At 34.3% G+C, this 15,829-nt stretch overlaps 1 protein-coding gene across 1 annotated transcript in view; it reads right to left on the reverse strand.

The window, feature by feature from the left end:
- LOC143245648 (bridge-like lipid transfer protein family member 1) overlaps window positions 1-15,829 on the reverse strand; it is a 225,671-nt gene that overhangs the window by 33,632 nt on the left and 176,210 nt on the right. Inside the window, 4 exon segments of the mRNA XM_076491997.1 lie at window positions 5,688-5,777; window positions 5,780-5,863; window positions 8,080-8,235; window positions 12,493-12,768. Of these exon segments, the coding sequence (XP_076348112.1) occupies window positions 5,688-5,777; window positions 5,780-5,863; window positions 8,080-8,235; window positions 12,493-12,768 (606 nt within the window).

Consider the following 15,829-nt stretch of genomic DNA (forward strand, 5'->3'; position numbering starts at 1 on the left):
CTCTAGTATTACCAAGAGTATCTCCATTTTACTAGTTCACACAGTTACTCTAGTATTACCAAGAGTATCTCCATTTTACTAGTTCACACAGTTACTCTAGTATTACCAAGAGTATCTCCATTTTACTAGTTCACACAGTTACTCTAGTATTACCAAGAGTATCTCCATTTTACTAGTTCACACAGTTACTCTAGTATTACCAAGAGTATCTCCATTTTACTAGTTCACACAGTTACTCTAGTATTACCAAGAGTATCTCCATTTTACTAGTTCACACAGTTACTCTAGTATTACCAAGAGTATCTCCATTTTACTAGTTCACACAGTTACTCTAGTATTACCAAGAGTATCTCCATTTTACTAGTTCACACAGTTACTCTAGTATTACCAAGAGTAGTTACTCTAGTATTACCAAGAGTATCTCCATTTTACTAGTTCACACAGTTACTCTAGTATTACCAAGAGTATCTCCATTTTACTAGTTCACACAGTTACTCTAGTATTACCAAGAGTATCTCCATTTTACTAGTTCACACAGTTACTCTAGTATTACCAAGAGTATCTCCATTTTACTAGTTTTACTCTAGTTCACACAGTTACTCTAGTATTACCAAGAGTATCTCCATTTTACTAGTTCACACAGTTACTCTAGTATTACCAAGAGTATCTCCATTTTACTAGTTCACACAGTTACTCTAGTATTACCAAGAGTATCTCCATTTTACTAGTTCACACAGTTACTCTAGTATTACCAAGAGTATCTCCATTTTACTAGTTCACACAGTTACTCTAGTATTACCAAGAGTATCTCCATTTTACTAGTTCACACAGTTACTCTAGTATTACCAAGAGTATCTCCATTTTACTAGTTCACACAGTTACTCTAGTATTACCAAGAGTATCTCCATTTTACTAGTTCACACAGTTACTCTAGTATTACCAAGAGTATCTCCATTTTACTAGTTCACACAGTTACTCTAGTATTACCAAGAGTATCTCCATTTTACTAGTTCACACAGTTACTCTAGTATTACCAAGAGTATCTCCATTTTACTAGTTCACACAGTTACTCTAGTATTACCAAGAGTATCTCCATTTTACTAGTTCACACAGTTACTCTAGTATTACCAAGAGTATCTCCATTTTACTAGTTCACACAGTTACTCTAGTATTACCAAGAGTATCTCCATTTTACTAGTTCACACAGTTACTAGTATTACCAAGAGTATTAGTTCCAAGAGTATCTCCATTTTACTAGTTCACACAGTTACTCTAGTATTACCAAGAGTATCTCCATTTTACTAGTTCACACAGTTACTCTAGTATTACCAAGAGTATCTCCATTTTACTAGTTCACACAGTTACTCTAGTATTACCAAGAGTATCTATTTTACTAGTTCACACAGTTACTCAGTATTACCAAGAGTATCTCCATTTTACTAGTTCACACAGTTACTCTAGTATTACCAAGAGTATCTCCATTTTACTAGTTCACACAGTTACTCTAGTATTACCAAGAGTATCTCCATTTTACTAGTTCACACAGTTACTCTAGTATTACCAAGAGTATCTCCATTTTACTAGTTCACACAGTTACTCTAGTATTACCAAGAGTATTACCTCCATTTTACTAGTTCACACAGTTACTCTAGTATTACCAAGAGTATCTCCATTTTACTAGTTCACACAGTTACTCTAGTATTACCAAGAGTATCTCCATTTTACTAGTTCACACAGTTACTCTAGTATTACCAAGAGTATCTCCATTTTACTAGTTCACACAGTTACTCTAGTATTACCAAGAGTATCTCCATTTTACTAGTTCACACAGTTACTCTAGTATTACCAAGAGTATCTCCATTTTACTAGTTCACACAGTTACTCTAGTATTACCAAGAGTATCTCCATTTTACTAGTTCACACAGTTACTCTAGTATTACCAAGAGTATCTCCATTTTACTAGTTCACACAGTTACTCTAGTATTACCAAGAGTATCTCCATTTTACTAGTTCACACAGTTACTCTAGTATTACCAAGAGTATCTCCATTTTACTAGTTCACACAGTTACTCTAGTATTACCAAGAGTATCTCCATTTTACTAGTTCACACAGTTACTCTAGTATTACCAAGAGTATCTCCATTTTACTAGTTCACACAGTTACTCTAGTATTACCAAGAGTATCTCCATTTTACTAGTTCACACAGTTACTCTAGTATTACCAAGAGTATCTCCATTTTACTAGTTCACACAGTTACTCTAGTATTACCAAGAGTATCTCCATTTTACTAGTTCACACAGTTACTCTAGTATTACCAAGAGTATCTCCATTTTACTAGTTCACACAGTTACTCTAGTATTACCAAGAGTATCTCCATTTTACTAGTTCACACAGTTACTCTAGTATTACCAAGAGTATCCTCCATTTTACTAGTTCACACAGTTACTCTAGTATTACCAAGAGTATCTCCATTTTACTAGTTCACACAGTTACTCTAGTATTACCAAGAGTATCTCCATTTTACTAGTTCACACAGTTACTCTAGTATTACCAAGAGTATCTCCATTTTACTAGTTCACACAGTTACTCTAGTATTACCAAGAGTATCTCCATTTTACTAGTTCACACAGTTACTCTAGTATTACCAAGAGTATCTCCATTTTACTAGTTCACACAGTTACTCTGGTATTTCCAAGAGTACCTCCATTTTACTAGTTCACACAGTTACTCTAGTATTACCAAGAGTATTTCCATTTTACTCATTCACACAGTTACTCTAGTATTACCAAGAGTATCTCCATTTTACTAGTTCACACAGTTACTCTAGTATTACCAAGAGTATCTCCATTTTACTAGTTCACACAGTTACTCTGGTATTTCCAAGAGTATCTCCATTTTACTAGTTCACACAGTTACTCTAGTATTACCAAGAGTATTTCCATTTTACTATTCACACAGTTACTCTAGTATTACCAAGAGTATCTCCATTAGTTCACACTGTAGTATCACCAAGTCTTCATTTTCATAGTTCACATGGTTACTCTAGTATTACCAAGAGTATCACCATTTTACTAGTTCACACAGTTACTCTAGTATTACAAAGAGTATCTCCATTTTACTCATTCACACAGTTACTCTAGTATTACAAAGAGTATCTCCATTTTACTAGTTCACACAGTTACTCTAGTTTTACAAAGAGTATCTCCATTTTACTCATTCACACAGTTACTCTAGTATTACCAAGAGTATCTCCATCTTACTAGTTCACACAGTTACTCCAGTATTACCAAGAGTATCTCCACTTTACTAGTTCACACAGTTACTCTAGTATTACCAAGAGTATCTCCACTTTACTAGTTCACACAGTTACTCTAGTATTACCAAGAGTATCTCCATTTTACTAGTTCACACAGTTACTCTAGTATTACCAAGAGTATCTCCATTTTACTAGTTCACACAGTTACTCTAGTATTACCAAGAGTATCTCCATTTTACTCATTCACACAGTTACTCTAGTATTACAAAGAGTATCTCCATTTTACTAGTTCACACAGTTACTCTAGTATTACCAAGAGTATCTCCATTTCACTAGTTCACACAGTTACTCTAGTATTATCAAGAGTATCTCCATTTTACTTGTTCACACGGTTACTCTAGTATTACCAAGAGTATCTCCATTTCACTAGTTCACACAGTTACTCTAGTATTACCAAGAGTATCTCCATTTTACTAGTTCACACAGTTACTCTAGTATTACCAAGAGTATCTCCATTTCACTAGTTCACACAGTTACTCTAGTATTATCAAGAGTATCTCCATTTTACTTGTTCACACGGTTACTCTAGTATTACCAAGAGTATCTCCATTTTATTAGTTCACACGGTTACTCTAGTATTACCAAGAGTATCTCCATTTTACTAGTTCACACAGTTACTCTAGTATTACCAAGAGTATCTCCACTTTACTAGTTCACACAGTTACTCTAGTATTACCAAGAGTATCTCCATTTTACTAGTTCACACAGTTACTCTGGTATTACCAAGAGTATCTCCATTTTACTAGTTCACACAGTTACTCTGGTATTTCCAAGAGTACCTCCATTTTACTAGTTCACACAGTTACTCTAGTATTACCAAGAGTACCTCCATTTTACTCCATTTTACTAGTTCACACAGTTACTCTAGTATTACCAAGGGTATCTCCATTTTACTCATTCACACAGTTACTCTAGTATTACCAAGAGTATCTCCATTTTACTAGTTCACACAGTTACTCTAGTATTACCAAGAGTATCTCCATTTTACTAGTTCACACAGTTACTCTAGTATTACCAAGAGTATCTCCATTTTACTAGTTCACACAGTTACTCTAGTATTACCAAGAGTATCTCCATTTTACTAGTTCACACGGTTACTGTAGTATTACCAAGAGTATCTTCATTTTACTAGTTCACACAGTTACTCTGGTATTACCAAGAGTATCTCCATTTTACTAGTTCACACAGTTACTCTAGTATTACCAAGAGTATCTCCATTTTACTAGTTCACACAGTTACTCTGGTATTACCAAGAGTATCTCCATTTTACTAGTTCACACAGTTACTCTAGTATTACCAAGAGTATCTCCATTTTACTAGTTCACACAGTTACTCTAGTATTACCAAGAGTATCTCCATTTTACTAGTTCACATGGTTACTCTAGTATTACCAAGAGTATCTCCATTTTACTAGTTCACATGGTTACTCTAGTATTACCAAGAGTATCTCCATTTTACTAGTTCACACAGTTACTCTAGTATTACCAAGAGTATCTCCATTTTACTAGTTCACACAGTTACTCTAGTATTAACAAGAGTATCTCCATTTTACTAGTTCACACAGTTACTCTGGTATTTCCAAGAGTATCTCCATTTTACTAGTTCACACAGTTACTCTAGTATTACAAAGAGTATCTCCATTTTACTAGTTCACATGGTTACTCTAGTATTACCAAGAATGTCTTTACTAGTCAACAAGTTCCTGCAGTATTAACAGAGTTTCTTCAATTTACTTGTTTAGACATTACCTGCATGAATAAGAATAACAACCAGAGTCAAATGTGGTAAAACCCTCATATCCTGCAATTTACTTAACAATTATTAGTTGACAGTGCAGTTACTTACATTATGCTAAAATAAAATAACATTTTACTGAGACACCCAATTTTAACCATGTCTCATAATTCTAATACAAGACAGAATTAATGTTAATAATTACCAAAATTAATGATACACCTTATGAAACATATAAATGTATGATTAATTTCTAAGAGTAGGCTTAGAGACAACCACAATATTTTTTGACAGAAAGGCAACTTCAATCTAAGGAAAAGGCCTAAAATTTTCTAGTTTTTACTTTCAAGCCCAATATTTATTTTACCATTGATATTTTCATAAGTAGCCCACTTGTTCTTTCCTCAAGAAGGCTCAGTATTGATATTTTCATAAGCAGCCCACTTGTTCTTTCCTCAAGAATTGAAAGCAGGAAGTTCCTTTTCTATACTACTATTTCTTGTTCACATGAATTGTATTAAGATATTGTTAACCCTAATCAAGGTTTAAACACAAGTCAGTTCTTTAAATGTTCTCAATTTGCTGTAATAATCTTAAGCATAACATACACATAGAAGAGGGATAAAAATATCATACCAGAGAACCTAATTATAGCACTACTCCCATCCACACTTCTGGAACCTTTAGACAGAGCTGCTTCACTGGATAAGACGCTCAGCTTCCGACTCGAGATATGTTGACTTTCACAAACTCCACTTGAAGGCTGAGGGAGTCTTTCCTCTCAGCTGTCGCCAATGGAGACTTCTCCCCTTCTTTAGCTGTACCATGAATGAGAACTTTAGTTTACTATACATTTAATATTAAAATGAATAACACTAGCCCACCATTCATTTTTTAATAAAATTGTCCAACAGTCTTTAATAAATACCTTGAACCAAACCCAGAAATTCCAGACATTCTCAATTTAATGCTGCTCAGAAAAATCATTTTAAATATCTTGACTGACAGTTGTATCACAAAGAGTCCAACAACACACCCCAGTCAGACCCTTGAAAGATTATGATGCTGAAAACATCACTGTTCAACAATTTCAGTAATCTATGTACTTTTATCTAAATAATTATTGCACACACATACATACAATATTTGTCTCTGCTTATAGTGTTAAGAATTCTTTGTGTCGGTTACAAAAACAAGAAAAGGTTACTGCTGTTGATAAAGGTACAACACCTGCTGCAAGATAAAGGCTTCTAGTGTTTGTATGTTTCTTAATATTGTCTCAATCTCCAAGAGAAATACTGAAATTTGATTCTCATACATGGAAGTGGGTATGTTACAGTTTGTTAAACCTTATAACTTCTGAAAGTTCATTCTTATGTTTCTTGTATATGGAAGTGCACCTGGATTACTGTCCAATAGTGATGTGATTTTGTGTGACAAAGTAAGAGTTATGAATCAGTCCACCTTTGACTGTACCCAAATAAATTAGCAATGTTAAAAGAAATGATAGTGGTGTTTTAATTAACATTAGATTATGTTCAAAGAACTTAAAACATCATTTTGTTTTGCTAAACATTCTTCAAAAGTATATTTTTTATTTATCTAATGTATACTCTTCAAAAAAAGAAACGCAAAAGGCAAAATTTGAGACAAATTGTTAACAAGTTTATTCCGGGGTAGTTCTGTATGACATGTGTGAAACTTTGCACATTCACTGCTGAATATCCAAAGTCTGCAAAGGCGAAGTCCACGCTCACAAGGTGAAGTTTAACGTCAATAACGAGTATGCCCCCCGTGAGCATCAATAACTGCTTGGCATCTCCTGCCCATGGAAGCGATGAGATGATGAATCACATCCTGTGGAATGGCTGTCCACTCAGCCTGCAAAGCTGCTGCAAGCTGAGGTAGAGTCTGCAGTTGAGGTTGTTGCCGCCACAGACATCGGTCCAACTCGCCCCAAAGATGTTCGATGGGGTTTAAATCTGGTGATCTGGAGAGCCAGGAAGAACGCTGATGTTGTGGTGTTTCAAGAAGACAGTGGTGAGTCGGGCTGTGTGAGGACGGCGTTGTCATGTTGAAAACGCCGCTGGACGCTCACCATGATGGGTTGCACATGGGGCCTAAGAATCTCGCAGATGGTTGCATACAGTCTGATCGGAAATCCTACACAGCCCTGGTATGGTTGAGGCAGTAGAAGTCACAGTGGTGGTCCTATCCCGAAGGTGACGTAACCGGATGTAGCGATCTTGTAATGGCGCGTGGTCACACGAGGTCTGCCAGATTGTGGACGGTCACGAGTTGATCCATGTTGTTGGTGACGATTCCATAGCCTTGTGATGGTGCTTGGGTGGACATTCACAGCTCTGGCAACATCTGATCGAGATTTGCCTGCTTCCAAGCAACCAATGGCATTGTTGTGTTGTGCTTCTGTCAGTCTTGGCGTAACTGTATTGTGTGTCGGTGGCTTAACACTGAGCTATGGAAACTGAGAACCCGCCACTTTATAGGATTTTGCACATGTTGCACTTGCAGAACATGCAAATCTCTCAAACAAATGTATTGGACACGAATGCTTTTGGCGAAAAAATACGATGTTTTCCTCCGCTTTCAAAGTGCACAACTTTTATTGTCATTTTGGTCTGACAATCAGTGCCTTAACACGTGTAACATCACATACTCTGAGCTTGTAACGTTATTACATATATTTCTCTTTAAAATAAAAAAAATATCCTTTAGCTGCTTTTTTTGAAGAGTATATATATATATATATTTAAAAAAAGAGAAACATAAGGTTCAATGGAATGAAATAGAAATAAAAAGTATGTTTACTAACACTTTTAACTTTTAATACTTAACAGGATTGTAATTTTTAGTTATACAGACATAATGTCATGATTTTAGCATTAATGTAGTAATCAGTATGTTTAAGACATACAGGTTTGCACATCTGGAATCCAGATACAAATATTTATTCACTTTACTAGTATATGAACCATACATCGTAAATAAAAGTTTTAAAACCACTTACCCATAGACCCAGATTTCTTAGAGCCCCCATAAGGGTGAAATATGTAAAGGGAAAAGTCAGCTAGACAGCCAGTCATGCTAAGCCCTCCTGCTGCTGTCTGGTTCATGGAACTGTCAAGATTGTTCTTAGATCCACTTTCTTTTCTACAGTGTGAAGCTGGAAGAAAAATTTGTAAGTATACCTATGTTGAAGGTGACTAAATATACTACACTTGTAAGTAACGGGAAATATACTAAACTTGTAAATAATAGTAAATATACTAAACTTGTAAGTAACGGTAAATATACTAAACTTGTAAATAATAGTAAATATACTAAACTTGTAAGTAACGGAAAATACACTAAACCTGTAAGTAACGGGAAATACACTAAACTTGTAAGTAATGGGAAATACACTAAACTTGTAAGTAACGGCAAATATACTAAACTTGTAAGTAACGGCAAATATACTAAATTTGTAAGTAATGGCAAATATATTACACTTGTAAGTAACAGTAAATATATTATGCCTGTAAGTAACAGTAAATATACTTACCAGCTATAAACTACATCAACAAACATTAAGTCAGAACTTAATACAGACTTTATTTAAAAAAGGAATACATCTTTTGTTAGAATAATAAAATACTACCTTAAAAGAATACATTCACCATGTCTATCAACCACACACAAACAATTCAAACAAAAATGCAGAAATTGCTTGACATGTAAAGGATATCATTTCTAACTATATTTTTGTCACTGGTTGCTTACTTGAAACAGTTTATATTTACTTGTACTTCAAAAGTTCATTGAGACATAATATGTAAAAATATATTCATTGTGTAACACTTACTTCATGTTCTAGAAGTTAGTTACGTTACGTTAAGTGTTTTGTTCACAATATGTATAAAATGTATAATTTAGTTTCTTTTATTTCATGTTTTGATTCTACCATATTTTATTTAAAAATATTACCAGAAGATCAAAATATAAACATGTTAAAGCAGTTAGTAACAAAACACAAACGAAAATGGTCAGTAAGAGACAATAAAATAAAAATAAATGAAACGAATCAAATGAGAGAAATTAGAAACAGTATAAACAAATGATGTGAAACAGTAGAAACAAATGATGTGAAACAGTAGAAACAAATGTGAAACAGTAGAAACAAATGTGAAACAGTAGAAACAAATGATGTGAAACAGTAGAAACAAATGATGTGAAACAGTAGAAACAAATGTGAAACAGTAGAAACAAATGATGTGAAACAGTAGAAACAAATGTGAAACAGTAAAAACAAATGTGAAACAGTAAAAACAAATGTGAAACAGTAGAAACAAATGTGAAACAGTAAAAACAAATGTGAAACAGCTAGAGAGATTATTAAGGGAAGACAAAACAGCAAGCTGGTTTTTAATTTCATGTTCGGACTAGCTACATTTTTTTTCATCAGTGTTCTTTTATAGTGTATGTTTTATTGGTGAATTATTTTTCATGATTTCATGTTTTCATTTTATGTAAATAAATCTAATCTATTCCATTGCTATTTTTCATGTTTATCACAAAATTGTCTTTCTTGTAACTTGGGAGAAAAGTTACATGTGAATTTACTGATGAAAATGTTTATTATTGTAGAATGTATGTTTCATTACATCTTAAATATGAAACACAAAAAGATTTTACTTCACAAATATATACTTTTGTAATAAAAATAAATCATCTCCTACTCTATATTTTATCAAGTACATTAAGGTATGTACTCAATGTATTGTACATTAATTCATATATCTGACTTCTTCAGCAATAAAAAGTCAGTCACTAGTTGATACCTTACATTACAGAGCAGTGATTTAGTATATGTGTAACCTATGGTAACTAGTACAATACACTAACATTATCACCACCAAGCTATGTGGTAAAAGTCAGTCACTAGTTGATACCTTACATTACAGAGCAGTGATTTAGTATATGTGTAACCTATGGTAACTAGTACAATACACTAACATTATCACCACCAAGCTATGTGGTAAAAGTCAGTCACTAGTTGATACCTTACATTACAGAGCAGTGATTTAGTATATGTGTAACCTATGGTAACTAGTACAATACACTAACATTATCACCACTAAGCTATGTGGTAAAAGTCAGTCACTAGTTGATACCTTACATTACAGAGTAGTGATTTAGTATATGTGTAACCTATGGTAACTAGTACAATACACTAACATTATCACCACCAAGCTATGTGGTAAAAGTCAGTCACTAGTTGATACCTTACATTACAGAGTAGTGATTTAGTATATGTGTAACCTATGGTAACTGGTACAATACACTAACATTATCACCACCAAGCTATGTGGTAAAAGTCAGTCACTAGTTGATACCTTACATTACAGAGCAGTGATTTAGTATATGTGTAACCTATGGTAACTAGTACAATACACTAACATTATCACCACCAAGCTATGTGGTAAAAGTCAGTCACTAGTTGATACCTTACATTACAGAGCAGTGATTTAGTATATGTGTAACCTATGGTAACTAGTACAATACACTAACATTATCACCACCAAGCTATGTGGTAAAAGTCAGTCACTAGTTGATACCTTACATTACAGAGCAGTGATTTAGTATATGTGTAACCTATGGTAACTAGTACAATACACTAACATTATCACCACCAAGCTATGTGGTAAAAGTCAGTCACTAGTTGATACCTTACATTACAGAGCAGTGATTTAGTATATGTGTAACCTATGGTAACTGGTACAATACACTAACATTATCACCACCAAGCTATGTGGTAACTGGTACAGTACACCAAGATTATCACCAGCAACCTCTATGGTAACTGGTATAGTAAACCCAGAATATCACTAGCAACCTTTATGGTAACTGGTACAGTGCACCAAGACTATCACCTCCAAGCTCCATGGTAACTATAGTAGTAGTAGCAGTACAGTAATAACTATTTCAGTAACTGTGGTAATTTACTCACCATAAATACAGTTGTCATACATATTTTATTATTTTACATTAATTTGGATAATAGAGGCAGTGATTTACTTACAATAATATTTTCACAGTTTTTAATGCTGTTTCAGTGAATTTTGAAATTTGATAATGTTCAAGTTTCAAAGGGCATCAAAGTTACTTCATTATCAGCTGATTTTGTTTTGTATTATAAAATAGTGAATATAAAGAATGAAAGTGCTTGTGAATTAACTTGTTTAACCTGATTTTGTTTTGTATTATAAAATAGTGAATATAAAGAATGAAAGTGCTTGTGAATTAACTTGTTAAACCTGATTTTGTTGTAGCCTAGGTGCTGTAATTTATAGATATATGCATTTAAGACTTGTTGAATTTTTGTTTTTCTATTTTTAGCATTGACTGTCTCGTGCACCAATATGTTGGGCCTGGGGCCAGCTGTGTTTTGATCATTCAATACAAGGTTACTATAGGAAGCTGCAGACATGCATTTTGAAGACCTGCCACTACCTTTTAAATAAAGATTATGCAAGATGGATGGACAATTTTGAAAACATGCCATTGGAAGACCTTCCTTACACTTTTGTCATACACAAAATAATTAGTAAAATGTCATTTCTCCTGATTTTCCTGTTGTTAAGAACTGATTGTACCTTGCCTGTCTCCTCTTGTCAGAGAGAGGGCTAGCATTATAAGGATATTGAATATGTAGAGTAGGGTTAGCACAACATATGAAAGGCTTCCAAACAGATAAAACTATACCTCGATATGCCAATTTATATCCAATCAGAATTAAGCTGGACAATCAACTATCAAGAAATGAAACTGTCTTGATCACAGGAAATGAAAAACATTTGAAATTTCATGTTTTTATCACATTTCTTGTTTATTATTGAAATTTGATGTTCTCACTAAAGGAACACTAGAAACAAAACATTACACTTTTGATAAGTTTTTCAAAGTTTTGATTTCTACATTTAAAACATTTTCTGGGTAAAGATTCCCCCAGACCACCCCTAGAATGGTAGCGTCACTGTGCTTAACAACCAGAACACACTCTCAAGTTTGGCAACCCTTCAACAATATGCTCCAGATGGGTCTGACTGTGTAAAGTTATTCTATTACAACACATTGGCACACTCGACTAAAGAATTCAAAACATGAGATAAACTAAGTTTTAGATCTGTTTCTTTAAGAAAATCAATATTTCAAACAGAGTTGGCCAACTTGGAAAAGAGCCAAGAATAAAGCAGGCCAATAATCTTACTACTAAATGCTGTATAATTATTTTACTTTAAAATTCTATATTCTAACTGAAGTAGAAAACATGTCAATATCCCAATCTAACCCAATGATCAAAAGCAAAGTTTAGAAATATGAGCTTTTCTCACATTTTAAATCTTATACAAAACTCCCCATAAAGACGTGTGAGGAAAATGACCTTTAAATTTTGATCCTGATGTCCCCTCTGTGCTACTAACACCATTTGGTTCATCCTCGGCTCGTTTCGAAGAGAATACCAGATCAACAGATGGTAGTCTTAACAAACACTCCACACGAGACACTGGCAGACAGCTGAATCGGATGATGGAGGGCTGCATATGAAAGTAAACAATGACATCAACAGGGAAGGAGGCGTATGCATACTGGCTCGGTGTAACGAGAGCCGATCCTCCTGCTTCAGACTTCAGATTACTGAATACCATGCTATTGGAATCTGAAATCACAAGAAACACATTGGTTCCTCTAACTATTTCATTAACAGGCATCAAAAGTAATAATACAGCTTATTTCCAATATTCTACATTATTTGGCATAATATTTATAAGGTATAACTCTCTACTTGAATGTAAACTTGATCAAACAAGAAGAAATGCATAGTTAAACTGTCCTTATATACTGCATTGGAAGATCTGGAATTTTGGACTGTATTTTGTGAGATTTCTGGAGGAATAAAAAAAACAGGATAAAACAAAAACTCATCTAAAAATTTTGGCAATCACAACAGAGAACTAAAGATGTCATTAACAGTTTAATACATATATAAAAACGGCTTGTTTGGGTTGAGAAAATTTTTATGTAGAGGAGGGAACAACGTTTCGAACTTCTTTGGGCATTATCAGGTTCACAAATAAAGAAAGAGGTAACTGACTGATAGCTGACCACATGTTTGAAGGAGGTTGTGTAACTGAGTGTAGGGATGTAGAGGGCGTGTTTAGATGTTTGAATATATATATATATTTTTTTTTCATAGATATAAAGGTGTTCTTTTGTATTATTTTATTTTGGGATTGAGTCATTGTATAAGCTAAAAAATGCTTGGTGGTGATAATGTTAGTGATAACTGCCACGACTTCTATATTGGAGAAACAACTAGAAAAATGTAAACCAGATTTAAAGAACACAAAAAGTCACCTTCACATGTTTTAGAACACTGCAAATCAAGTAAACACAACATAACCATAGAAAACACCCAAATATTAAATAAAGAAACAAATGCAAAATTAAAGAAGCCTTACTTATACAACAACTCAAACCCAAAATAAACCAATACAAAGGAACACCTTTATATCTATATTGAAGAAAAATATATATATTGAAACATCTAAGCATGCCCTCTACATTTCTACACTCAATAACACAACCACCTTCAAACATGTGGTCAGCTATCGGTCAGTTACCTCTTTCTTTCTTTGTGAACCTGATGATGACCGAAGAAGGTTGAAATGTTGTTTGTTCCTCTCAATAAAACTTTTCTCAACCCAAACAAGCCGTTTTTACATATATATTTTTCTCTACAAGACGGTTTTCTTGTCATCACTGATCATCAAAAGTTTGTGGAACAGGAACTAGAGATGTCACCAACAGTTTGTGGAATATAAACTAGATATGTCAACCACAGTTTGTGGAATATAAACTAGATATGTCAACCACAGTTTGTGGAATATAAACTAGATATGTCAACCACAGTTTGTGGAATATAAATTAGAGTTGTTATCAACAGTTTGTGAACAGAAACTAAAGATGTCACCAACAGTTTGTAGAACAGGAACTAGAGATGTCACCAACAGTTTGTAGAACAGGAACTAGAGATGTCACCAACAGTTTGTAGAACAGGAACTAGAGATGTCACCAACAGTTTGTAGAACAGGAACTAGAGATGTCACCAACAGTTTGTAGAACAGGAACTAGAGATGTCACCAACAGTTTGTAGAACAGGAACTAGAGATGTCACCAACAGTTTGTAGAACAGGAACTAGAGATGTCACCAACAGTCTGTAGAACAGGAACTAGAGATGTCACCAACAGTCTGTAGAACAGGAACTAGAGATGTCACCAACAGTTTGTAGAACAGGAACTAGAGATGTCACCAACAGTTTGTAGAACAGGAACGAGAGATGTCACCAACAGTTTGTAGAACAGGAACGAGAGATGTCACCAACAGTTTGTAGAACAGGAACGAGAGATGTCACCAACAGTTTGTAGAACAGGAACGAGAGATGTCACCAACAGTTTGTAAAACAGGAACTAGAGATGTCACCAACAGTTTGTAAAACAGGAACTAGAGATGTCACCAACAGTTTGTAAAACAGGAACGAGAGATGTCACCAACAGTTTGTAAAACAGGAACGAGAGATGTCACCAACAGTTTGTAAAACAGGAACGAGAGATGTCACCAACAGTTTGTGAAACAGGAACGAGAGATGTCACCAACAGTTTGTAAAACAGGAACGAGAGATGTCACCAACAGTTTGTAGAACAGGAACGAGAGATGTCACCAACAGTTTGTAAATCAGGAACGAGAGATGTCACCAACAGCTTGTAAATCAGGAACGAGAGATGTCACCAACAGCTTGTGGAACAGGAACGAGAGATGTCACCAACAGCTTGTGGAACAGAAACTAGAGATGTCACCAACAGCTTGTGGAACAGAAACTAGAGATGTTATCAACAGCTTGTGGAACAGAAACAAGAGATGTTATCAACAGTTTGAGGAACAGAAACTAGAGATGTTATCAACAGTTTGTGGAAGGAAAAGTCAAGATGTTATCAACAGTTTGTGGAACAGAAACTAGAGATGTTACTAACAATTTGTGACCAGAAACTAGAGATGTTATCAACAGTTTGAGGAACAGAAACTAGAGATGTTATCAACAGTTTGTGGAAGGAAAAGTCAAGATGTTATCAACAGTTTGTGGAACAAAAAGTAGAGATGTTATCAACAGTTTGTGGAAGGAAAAGTCAAGATGTTATCAACAGTTTGTGGAACAAAAAGTAGAGATGTTATCAACAGTTTGAGAAATAGAAACTAAAGATGTTATCAACAGTTTGAAGAACAGAAACTAGAGATGTTACTAACAGTTTGAGAAATAGAAACTAAAGATGTTATCAACAGTTTGAAGAACAGAAACTAGAGATGTTACTAACAGTTTGTGACCAGAAACTTGAGATGTTATCAATAGTTTGAGGAACAGAAACTAGAGATGTTACTAACAATTTGAGAAATAGAAACTAAAAATGTTATCAACAGTTTGAGGAACAGAAACTAGAGATGTTACTAACAGTTTGTGACCAGAAACTAGAGATGTTATCAACAGTTTGAGGAACAGAAACTAGAGATGTTACTAACAGTTTGTGACCAGAAACTAGAGATGTTATCAACAGTTTGAGGAACAGAAACGAGAGATGTTATCAACAGTTTGAGAAATAGAAACTAAAGATGTTATCAAGAGTTTGAGGAACAGAAACTAGAGATGTTACTAACAGTTTGAGGAACA

This window comes from Tachypleus tridentatus, chromosome 2 (assembly GCF_004210375.1).
Source record: "Tachypleus tridentatus isolate NWPU-2018 chromosome 2, ASM421037v1, whole genome shotgun sequence".
In the NCBI taxonomy this organism is placed as follows: Eukaryota; Metazoa; Arthropoda; class Merostomata; order Xiphosura; family Limulidae; genus Tachypleus; species Tachypleus tridentatus.